Below are 11,986 nucleotides of genomic sequence, written 5' to 3' on the forward strand. Positions count from 1 at the left end.
ATAACCCAGTAATGAAACTAAAGGTATACAAAAAATAATACCTCCTTATGTTGATACATTTCCATTCACAGTCGATGGCAGTGTACGTGGTGACATCTGACGTTTCTGTGTTACAACATTTCCCACCATGCACCAGGAGAGCGTTTTTCAACAGCAGAGAAACCGATGTTGAAAGACCACTGCCACAGCGTTGGCCACTGCCGAAGAGGCAGTCGAACACATGAGTATTCGGTAGATCCTCTCTCTGGAGACAGTTATTCATTGCAAAATACATGAATACACCTGGACAAACAATAAAGCCCCATAGAATATGGGGCTTTATTTACTAACACATCTCCCAAAAGGCCTGTGAGTGTCTAAGTCACCCACCCGTCTTTTCGGAGGATTCCTCGCCCTCGTCTACTGTACTGATCCGCACCACCGCCAGGCAATGACATCGGCTACGGCAACACCGCAGGAGATGAGAGACCGGCTGATGCAGGCCATCGATGGCCAAAGCAATGTGAGTTAATTAGTTAACGTTTCCACTAATTTTAAGTGTCTGTGCCCACAATTGCAATGGTCCCCTATTGTGATTGTCTCATGACTAACGTCGACAGTGTACATTAGCTAACTACAGTAACGTTAGCTAACGCGCGTTAGTTAGCTGTAAGCCTGGTAGCTAGGTAGATCTAAGAGTTTGTTGTTAAGCTAAGTAAATACTAGATACTAAGCTAGTTAATTAGCTGTGTAGTAACTAGCTAAACACACTGGACTCTGGACTGACCCCCAGCATGTTGATAGCTTCGTATAAACAATACCGCGGTGTTGCTGGTAATGAACCATTCATGTAAACTCGCGAGATCAGGCGGCTTGCGAGGCTAGCATGTTGACATATTCGGTTCTCAACCAATAGTATAAATCAATCATTATTCTCAACCGTTATTATACCTCAGTGTTTTCAACCTGGCTCAGTTATGCTAATAAGATAACTATCTGCTTACCTGTCATTTAGCACAGTTAGCTAGTTAGTTTTGACTTCGAAGCTTAATGTTAGCTAACTAGCAAGCAAGCTAACTACACTGGGGGAAAAAATATGAACCCAACATGTAAATTGTTGGTCCCATGTTTCATGAGCTGAAACAAAAGATCCCAGAAATGCTCTATACCCACAAAACGCTTATTTATCTCAAATTTGTTAGTGAGCATTTATCCTTTGCCAAGATAATCCATCCACTTGACACGTGTGGCATAGGGCTTAATTAATTAATTTAAATTTACAGATTTCCTCATATGAACTGTAACTCAGTAAAATCAATGAAATTGTTGCATGTTGCGTTTTATTTTTGTTCAGTGTAGTTAAAGTTGCGAACAGTACCGTTGCCTAGGATTGTTGTAGCTAACCAGAGATAAAAACTGCGACTTTCCCGGAGTTTAGTCCACCACTCTTTTACTGATTTTAAGTTAGGACCAAGTAGACTGGCGAGTGTGTACATTCAGCTAACTGCTTACTAGGCAATGTAGCTAGCTAACCAGCTAACTACATGGAAGAATGACCTGACCACCCAGCACCAATGTCAGCAATGTCTTTGGTAATTAGCTACATGTAGCATTCACACACAGTCAGTGATTAGTAAAGAGAATTTGACAGACAAGAATGTTTAAATTGAAAGCGCACTAAACATATTCAGCACAGCCAGACTTGGATCAGTTTGTAGTGTAGGCTTAGTATGGGTGCCATCAGTCAAAGGCTACTTATGCTATTTGATATTAACAAAGTGTTCCCTTGAAAGAAATGGCTGAGGTAACCAAATGTGTTGTTGAAGTGACAACACATTGCAAGGATTCTTGCCAAGTCTGTTGGTCAGGACTTGTGGGCCTACCTATCATAGGCATTAGTGCTGAGCAATTTAGTGCTTTTTGAAGTCGGTTTGATTATTTTTTTTAAATATATATTTTTTTAAAGAAGTCCCGTATTTCAGTTTAACATTATTTTTTTTACATGCATTATGAAATAATGACCGTAAAATTATAAGCTTTTTAATGTAAATTCCAAAGCCAAAAATAGTTAACATTCAATTGCAAAAAAATGAAAATATTCCATTGTCTCTCAGGTCCACATAGAAAAATAGGAAATATTGAAATATTTCAGTTGTGTATATTTCGTTTTATTTAATTTGATTATTTTTCATTCCTTAAAGTAATCTCGGCTCAGGCAGTAGCAGCCAGCCAGACAACCATCTAACATGACTCTGTTCTCCCCGTACTGTCTTTAGTCATCCTATTTAGCTAGACTAGCCTGCCTAAGTACTGTATGCTGCAGAGCTGTCAGATGATCATTTTACTAGTTTTTAAAAGTACATAAGGCATACGTTCAACAGTGGTGTAAATTAATACTTAAGTATATTTTTGGGGTTTCTGTACTTCACTATTTTTATTTTTGACAACTTTTACTTCACTACATTCCTAAAGAAAATTCTGTACTTTTTACTCCATACATTTTCCCAGACACCCAAAAATACTCGTTACATTTTGAATGCTTAGCAGGACAGTAAAATGGTCCAATTCACAAACTTATAAAGAAGACATCTCTACTGGCTCTGGTCTGGCGGACTCACTAAACACAAATTCTTAATTTGTAAATGATGCTGGAGTGTGGCCCTGGATATCCGTACATTTTAAAAACACATTGTGCTGTCTGGTTTGCTTAATATAAGGAATTTGAAATGATTTTTACTTTTGATACTTAAGTATATTTCAAACCAAATACTTTTACTCAAGTAGTATTTTACTGGGTGACTCACTTTTACTTGTCATTTTCTATTAAGGTACCTTTACTTTTACTCAAGTATGACAATTGGGTACTTTTTCCACCACTGACTTTCACAAACTGTCTCTATCCGTCTCTCTCGTCGTAGTGTTGTGTACATTCCGCTCTCATGCGGCGGTGTTTGCGGTCTGTGTGTATCTTACCCTAACGTAGCAGGCGTAAAAGTGTATCCACTTTGATCCGGAAAATAACAACCGCAATGGATTATGACCATTGTATTTAATTACCACGTTTATGCGCTGAACTAGGTTGAATATTTGCTTCAGGAAAACTACAACTCTCAGCCCAGCGTCCCATATCTTAACTTAATTTCTCTCATGAATGAGAATGGGGTCATGGCTAGAAGGGATCCAGGTTTAATCAAATTAACGTCGGATTTGACTTTTCGCAGCAGGTTAGGAAAATTAATGTTGCAGCTTAGGAGAATTAGGTTAAGGTTGGGAAAAGGTTTAGGGTCAGCTAAAATTTCAACTTTTGACATTACTTTGACCAGTGGTGGAAAAAGTACCCAAATCAAATTTTATTGGTCACATACACATGGTAAGCAGATGTTAATGCGAGTTTAGCGAAATGCTTGTCCCAATTGTCATACTTGAGTAAAAGTAATGATACCTTAATAGAAAATGACTCAAGTGAAATTCACCCAGTAAAATACTACTTGAGTAAAAATCAGTGTTTGGTTTGAAATATACTTAAGTATGAAAAGTAAATGTAATTATTAAAATATACTTAAGTATGAAAAGTGAAGTAAAAGTGTAAATCATTTCAAATTCCTTATATTAAGCAAACCAGTGGGCACCATTTTCTTGTTTTTTTTTATTTACGGATAGCCAGGGGGCACACTGCAACACTCAGACATAATTTACAAACAAAGCATTTGTGTTTAGTGAGTCCGCAACATCAGAGGCAGTAGATGACCAAGGATGTTCTCTTGATAAGTGTGTGAATTGGACCATTTTCCTGTCCTGCTAAGCATTCAAAATGTAACGAGTACTTTTAGGTGTCAGGGAAAATGTATGGAGTAAAAAGTACATACTTTTGCTTCACTACATTCCTAAAGAAAATAAAGTTGTCAAAAATTTAAAAAAAAATAGTAAAGTACAGATACCAAAACAAAATGACTTAAGTAAAAATACTTTCAAGTACTACTTAAGTACTTTACACCACTGACTTTGATAAAAGCTGGAATCTTTCTAGCCATGTCTGAGAAATGGTGTGATAGGCCCCTCCCAAAATGATTTGTTTAATAACTGAAAACCCCCTGAAATGTCATTTATTCACTCAGCACTAATAGGCATACACTGCTGAAAATAACCTTTCTCTGCCAAGGCTTACAGCATAATATTCATTGAGCTAATTCAGAGCTGAGATTTGATTTGGGTTGTTTATGTTTATATATATTTGTGTGTGTGTAAACAGTTTTAGTTGAACATATCTTGCACAAAACCCCCTTATTGTTGAGCCAAGTTTTTTGAATATGAATAAACCTAGCCAGTCAGATTTAGTGGATTGGGTAGGTTTAGCCTAATGCTCCTTACTGGTATGACTAGAATGGCAAACATTTGCATGTGTATTCTCAGTTTTGTAATCTCAAACTTGAAACTGCTATCGGTTTACATCCCCGGTACAGGTGCACATCTGAAAGTCCATTCAAATTTAGCCATATGCTTTTGTCCTCCACATTTTACAGGGGAAATTGCTGTGGGGTGCTAATCTGAATAACAGCCATTTGTATTTGATGATCAACAAAACTAAATTCATCATCAGTGAGATTTCTGTTAAACAGAGATGGCTACACCATGGAAATCTTGATAGACTACTAGCTGCTGACAGACTACTATTTGCATTGTACAAGTGGTTGAAGCTGTGTAGGCTAATGTTTGGGGGGCGGGGGGGGGGGGCGGGGGGGTGACATTTTATGCGAGGCTAGTAGGCCTTAACATCAGTATCTAACTACTCCTGTATATTGTTTTTTGAGATGAGGGCTTGTCATTAAAACTAAACAAAATGTAAGACGGAGGGGAACTACCAAGAAGCTAGCCAGAGAGAGGCTCATTATATGAATAACTTAGTTAAAGATATTGTAGTCCTGCTGCTGCCTGCAGACATGACTTGTTGGCGACTGTCAACCTCTATACATCCATTGATCTGGGGAACGATCCGTTAGGCCTCATCTATTTAAAAAATCATTTTTTAAAGGAACTCCGTCTGGCTTGCAACTTACTCTAGAAAGTTGTAATAGTAGAATGCACAAGGTGCCATTTTGAAATGAGGTAGTGCATCATCAGTTTTCCTCGTCATTTTAGTCGAGTACCCCGAACAGTACACGTTTTTATTGTAAGCCTGGACAAGCACACCTGATTTAACTTGACAACTAATCATCAAGCCCTTAATAAGTTGAATGAGGTGTGTTTGTCAAGGGTGACAACGAAACTGTACTTTTGTGGGTACTCGTGGACCAGGGTTGTGAAACACTGCCTTAGATGGCTTATCAGAAATGTCCAGATCAACTAGCCCATGTCAGGTAACGTTTTTTAACTAGGTGTTTTATCCCAAAGATTTGTTTGTTCAAGTCACTCATATCACATTAATACACATTAGACTTGGCAATATGTATAGAATTGCAAGAACATGAGCTTTAAAACTGCAAAATGTTCTCTGCACCCCATGACAAAATGTGTAGAATTGCAGGAAATAAGCTTTAAACCTACAACATTTTCTCTCCGCATACAAGAAGGGTGTGAACAGTTCTTGTGCCCATAGAAATAGAAGTGGTGTGCACATGCAGGGGGGATGCGGGATGTTCCCCAATGGTGGAAGGGGGTACTTGAGTGAAAAAGTTTGTAAACACCTGATCTAAGCCACTGACTATGGATGTCAGTGTGTGGTTTTGAATCCAATGGTTCAATGATTTGTTATATACACTCAAAGCTCTTTATTTACAAATATCCAAATGCCTCATCTGTCTTTGTAAATAGTAATTGAGGGTTTTCCTATGGACATTTTCTGTCTTTCTTTATTATGAATAGTTTTAACATGATTTGATGTTTACTTTCCAGCAGATCTGCAACATGGTGGCTGTAATGGAAGTAATTTCCTATTTGGAGAAATATCCCATCACCAAGGAAGCACTTGAGGTAGGTAACACTAGGGGTAAATATGCATAATAATATTATGTCAGCTCTTGGATATAGATGTTGTGAAGATAACTTCCTGTTCTTCCTCAAGGAAACCCGCCTTGGCAAGCTGATCAACGACGTAAGGAAAAAGACGAAGGATGAGGATCTCGCCAAGCGTGCAAAGAAGCTCCTGCGCACCTGGCAGAAGCTAATTGAGCCTGGGCAGAGTGAGGCACTATCCAAGGGGCATATGGGTCCGCCAGCCGCTGCCAACGGTGGTATGCATCCCTGCCGGATGGACGTCTCCCCTCCAGCTGCTATCCCACCTTCAGGTAAAATGGTTCCGGAGCTCAAGAGTAGAAATGACTTCAACAACCGTTACTCCCACAAAGCGGAAAAGTCAGGCAACCGAAAACGGAAGGGGGAACAGAGGGACAGACAGCACATACCAGTGAAAATCTCCAAAATAACCGCCTATGAAAGAACACACAACTCACGACTGCCAACAAATGGAATTGGAGCCAGTCCTGAGGCTTTTACGGACACATGTGACCCTCATCCACATCTGAAATCAGACAAGGATGGTGCTGAGCATCTTGACATCGACAGGCTCAACAAAATCCCTGTCAACGCTGTCAAACCTCACCCTAGCTCACCGGGAGTAGCCAAACCTCCGAGCACTTCCACATTGCTCAAAACGGCTGTTTTGCAACAGCATGGCAAAATGGACCTGGCTGTCTCAGGAGGGGGGCCGCATCAGCCCAAACACCCCCGAAGCAACTCATATAGTCCCAGAAGTACAAAACAGGATGCGGTAGTTAAACTGTCTACGACCAAATCAACGACTCTACTGAGCTCAGCTCGGAGCCCCAGGGTTATGGACAGCTCTGGACTGGGGCCCTCTCCTTTGCGTTCTCCACAGCTTTTAACTCCATGTATGCAGGGTTCCCTCACTGTTGGGCCTCTGCCTACAGAGTCTGCCCTTCATTGGGACGGACAGGCAGACGTGGACCAACGCCTTCAACAAAGCACCAGGAGACCTGACTCTCTGCACTCCAAAGCCTCGTCCCACAGCGAGGTGAAGGCAGAGGGCGATGGTTCTGTCACTAGCACAGAGAGAAAGAGGAGAAAGAAATACAGGTCCAGAGACTATACAGTGAACTTGGGTGGGCAGCCCACGGAAGAGACCACAATGCCATGTAGGTTAAAAGACCGTAGACTTACGTTTGACCCTGTAACAGGGCAGATCAAACCCTCAATCCTCAAAGAGTCTTACCCGGAACGGGAGGCTACAGTGGCTCCGGTCACACCAGAACTTCCTCAGACAGAACTGCTCAAGCAGAACCATTGTGCACAAAATAGCCCTGTTACTCCCAGTCCGTTTCAACAGACCAACTGGAAAGAGCTGTCAAGGAACGAAATCATCCAGTCCTACCTTAACCGTCAAAGCAATGTGCTCACATCATCTGGGGCTCAAACCTCGGGGGCACACTTTTTCATGTCTGAGTACTTGAAACATGAGGAACATCATATCAAAGAGGGCAGAAAAAAACACATGCTGGTACCAAATATCCCTGATACGGACTTACCAGGGGTGAGCCGAGAGGTCACAAACGAGGATCTCAACAGAATACACAAGGCGCACTGGCCTGGGGTGAATGGTTGCTATGACACCAAGGACAACTGGTATGAATGGACAGATTGCATTTCCTTAGACTCACATGGGGATGAGGGCAAGCTGAATATCCTGCCATATATCTGCCTAGACTGAGTTTAATGAGCTGTGGCTTCAAGAGGGAAAAATGGCACCTTCCTTGGCTGAGTGCAAAAAGGCAATTATCAATGGAAGAACCTGCTCACTCCTTTGCAGAGGTGGTGTAAGAGAGGCCTTGCTAATTGTGCTGCTCCCATAAAAAGCAAACGTTGATCAGTGTTCGATGGGAGAGAGCTCAGCTGTAGCATCACTGAGGTTCTTTGAGTGGAATGGGTCCATACATTGTCTGCCAAATGCAAAGAGTTTAAGGTGCCCAGTAACTTCAAGTATGGAACCTGTTTGGCAGGTACATGCTGGCAAAGAGAATGAAATGTGTGGTTATATCATGTATGCATTTATTTATCTCTTATTTAATTTAATTTAGTTAGTTACATAAAACAAAATTATACACTTCACTTATTCAATCAGTTCTGCTTGTCAGATTAGGTAAAACTGTGTTCTGCATATTTTCTCACAAAAATTGTTTGCAGTAGCAACATTCCATACCACCATACAACTAGAACGGTTCTTGCACCAACACTAACATCTTAATATACAGGGAAACTATCTGCAAAATGACACATTATGGAAATGTGCGAGTTAATAGCATTTTCTTTAGCTTTTCCTTTTTTCCTGTTTCTAGGTAGTAAAATATGAATTCTAATGGCAAAGCAGATGATGCTACAACATTGCAACTATGAGGAAAAACAGAAAAATAAAATGTTTATGCTGGAAATATACTTGGTCCCATTCCTTTATATTGTTTGCCTTATGGGAAACAATGTGTTTCCTCAAACGGAGCCTTAGTGAATGTACAGAAATTTGTCTTTTTGTGTTCAGGAATGCAGAAGAGAACATATTTGCTACTTAGTCCTTTTTTAAATGGACACGTTGATACAGTATGTGTTAATAAAAATAAAAAAAGCATATCGTGAGTGTCTTTCTCCCTTTCACGTGGAAAGCCGTTTGGGTCTTTGCGTGTCAAAAAAGATACACGTCAAATAAGCTTGTTGACCAATCAGGACCTGAATATGACTGCACCGCACATACTTTAACGCGTTCCTAATTTTTTGACGTAGTGATTACACTCTCACTCGAAAAAAAAGCTAGCTAGCTCATGGATGCAAACAATGTTCATCCCCAAAAACATAGCAAAACAACATCTGTTTCAGTAGCTATAGCGAGGTGTCATCTAAAATAACCCTAATTTATAAGACCGTTCTTATTTGATTAATGGTGGTCGGACACATCTATGTGAAATTAGCCACAATAGGGGATTTTGCGGTTAGCCTTCAAAGTAAAAGTACATCATTGACTGATGCAAATTAATACAAATAGTAGAATTATGCCATAATTGAATAGATCATGCTAAACGAGGTTGGAATGTTATATAAAATCAACAAAAGACTATTTGTTAATCTGACAAAAATATGTTGAAATCACACTGGATGTGTTATACTTTAGAATTGCATTGGGTGCATACTACCTTCACTGTACAGCCTTACCTATGGATTGTGGCTCAATGACATGGGTATCAGTCTACTCCGTGACACCCAGAGAACATTAGCGTCGTAGCTCTCATTGCGGACTCTGAAACAACTGTGAATTGAGTCACATTTATTGTCAACCTATATGTATTAAACAATATATCAGAGGACAAACAATACTGCGTTTTGGAGTCTGATAACTCTGAGGACGTTGGAGAAAAAATATCTTGGGTATTGAGTAGACTGATCTCCAATCTGTAGGTAAAGCTGTACAGTGCAATATGAATGTCAATACACACAATAGGCTGACTGGGGAGGTGATTTCACACAGTCACAGTCCTGCGATAAGCTCTACAATGCTATTATTTGCATAAACTTTTCACAATTGTGTTGTGTGGGTGTCACCGAGTAGACTGATACCCCATTTCATTGCATTATTCCACCAATTATAACCTTCTGCATCACTTTCAAATAGGTACTTTTATTTTGAAGGCAAACCGCACATTCCACTATTGTGCCTAATCCTTATTGTGGCTAGCTTCACAACACTACCCTGTCTGGTTGAGCCCCATGGCTGCTTATATCGTTAGCTTTGGGCCAAATGGTTAAGTAGCTGGATAGCTATTTCTTTTCATGAACCTAAGTTCAGTTTCAATTGGCGAACAAGTGGCTACCTAGCTAATACTTCAAAGGATTCCTAAATCATTGTTAAGAATAATGAAAATTACTGTAGTTTCTACTGGTCATTGTTTTCTGTCTGGTTGTATTGGTGCTAGCTAGGTACCAAGCTAAAGCTAGTTATCCCAAACACCGCTTCCATTAATTTCAATGGAAGGAAAGGGTAGAGGGCGGGGGACCTTTGGGCGGTGCGAAGGTGGCGTGGGAGGCGGTGAAAGAGTTAAACTTTACCCAACTTTATGCAAATCACCAGAGGCGACCACTGGGCGATGACCAATCATATCGAGTGGTTCGTCCCATGACGAATTTGACGCTATGCCTCCCAAGGCTGGAGACTTTCTTCAGCAAAGATGGCTAACAAAAATACTAGGACGGAAGCAAATGTAAGTGATTGAAACGTTAACGAATCATCCCAAAAATGTACAGTTGACAGGAATATGTTAGTTAATGTAGAGAAACGATTATGCATTTTTTTTTTAAATCATAAAGTTAATTTACGAAAATCGCGATTTAGCAAGCTAGCTGACTAGCTAACATTAGCCAGCTAGCTTTATGTCGTGACATGAGTATGAAATTGTAATTATGGTTGTTTGTTTTAGGGACTCCTGAAACAACCAGCAAACCAGGCTGTCGTCTTGTGATACAGTGGATGTAAAGAATCTAGTAACTAGCTAAAGCATTTACTGCAAATTGAATGTAACATTTGTTCAGCTTGCCTTGCTGATATTTGCCATGCAATGGAGATAGTTAGCTACGTTCTAGCTTAGTGTGCAGTGTAGGATAAAAATACCTGTATATGCCTATGGATGTGTAGCTAGCTATCTAGCCGATCTGTGTATGGACCCAAACGTTTGGTATACATATTTGTTCAGAACCAAGCTATGAACCTCAGCTATCATAGCCAGTTGTATTAACTTCAAAACAGTCTGAATGACATTAATGAAGCCTATGTAGAGTAGAATATAACTTTGTGCCAAGGATTTGATTTGATTTATTTCACCTTTATTTAACCAGGTAGGCAAGTTGAGAACAAGTTCTCATTTACAATTGCGACCTGGCCAAGATAAAGCAAAGCAGTTCGACACATACAACAACACAGAGTTACACATGGAGTAAAACAAACATACAGTCAATAATACAGTAGAAAAATAAGTCTATATACAATGTGAGCAAATGAGGTGAGATAAGGGAGGTAAAAGGCAAAAAAAAGGCCATGGTGGCGAAGTAAATACAATATAGCAAGTAAAACACTGGAATGGTAGATTTGCAGTGGAAGAATGTGCAAAGTAGAGATAGAAATAATGAGGTGCAAAGGAGCAAAACAAATAAATAAATACCATAGGGGGAGAGGTAGTTGTTTGGGCTAAATTATAGATGGGCTATGTACTGGTGCAGTAATCTGTGAGCTGCTCTGACAGCTGGTGCTTAAAGCTAGTGAGGGAGATAAGTGTTTCCAGTTTCAGAGATTTTTATAGTTCATTCCAGTCATTGGCAGCAGAGAACTGGAAGGAGAGGTGGCCTAAGGAAGAATTGGTTTTGAGGGTGACCAGAGAGATATACCTGCTGGAGCGCGTGCTACGGGTGGGTGCTGCTATGGTGACCAGCGAGCTGAGATAAGGGGGGACTTTACCTAGCAGGGTCTTGTAGATAACCTGGAGCCAGTGGGTTTGGCGACGAGTATGAAGCGAGGGCCAGCCAACGAGAGCGTACAGGTCGCAGTGGTGGGTAGTATATGGGGCTTTGGTGACAAAACGGATGGCACTGTGATAAGACTGCATCCAATTTATTGAGTAGGGTATTGGAGGCTATTTTGTAAATGACGTCGAGGATCGGTAGGATGGTCAGTTTTACAAGGGTATGTTTGGCAGCATGAGTGAAGGATGCTTTTTCGCGAAATAGAAAGCCAATTCTAGATTTAACTTTGGATTGGAGATGTTTGATGTCAGTCTGGAAGGAGAGTTTACAGTCTAACCAGACACCTAGGTATTTGTAGTTGTCCACATATTCTAAGTCAGAACCGTCCAGAGTAGTGATGTTGGACGGGCGGGCAGGTGCAGGCAGCGATCGGTTGAAGAGCATGCATTTAGTTAGGATGCAAGTCGTATATACATGTAGTTATTACCATGCATGAGATCCCCAC

General features: G+C 40.4%; 1 protein-coding gene across 2 annotated transcripts; it reads left to right on the plus strand.

Moving 5' to 3' along the window:
- The first annotated feature begins 164 nt into the window (after positions 1–164).
- Positions 165–8,616, plus strand: LOC120053722 (mediator of RNA polymerase II transcription subunit 26-like). Of its 2 annotated transcripts, none has more exons than XM_039000928.1 (3): positions 165–502; positions 5,869–5,946; positions 6,038–8,616. In XM_039000928.1, exons 1-3 carry the CDS (start codon positions 431–433, stop codon positions 7,697–7,699), a joined length of 1,812 nt encoding a protein of 603 aa, XP_038856856.1. In that variant the 5' UTR covers positions 165–430; the 3' UTR covers positions 7,700–8,616. The 2 variants fall into 2 exon arrangements, with proteins under 2 accessions (XP_038856856.1, XP_038856857.1); XM_039000929.1 differs by having other exon boundaries at positions 5,872–5,946.
- Positions 8,617–11,986: the final 3,370 nt, after the last annotated feature.

Source organism: Salvelinus namaycush, chromosome 9 (genome assembly GCF_016432855.1).
Source record: "Salvelinus namaycush isolate Seneca chromosome 9, SaNama_1.0, whole genome shotgun sequence".
NCBI classification, from domain to species: Eukaryota; Metazoa; Chordata; class Actinopteri; order Salmoniformes; family Salmonidae; genus Salvelinus; species Salvelinus namaycush.

Bases quoted from the DNA above. Each gene is read 5' to 3' on its own strand.
- LOC120053722 (XM_039000928.1), top strand. From the start codon at position 431: ATGACATCGGCTACGGCAACACCGCAGGAGATGAGAGACCGGCTGATG. The intron at 503-5,868 runs GTGAGTTAATTA...TTTACTTTCCAG, and splicing joins CCATCGATGGCCAAAGCAAT to CAGATCTGCAACATGGTGGC. The intron at 5,947-6,037 runs GTAGGTAACACT...TTCTTCCTCAAG, and splicing joins TCACCAAGGAAGCACTTGAG to GAAACCCGCCTTGGCAAGCT.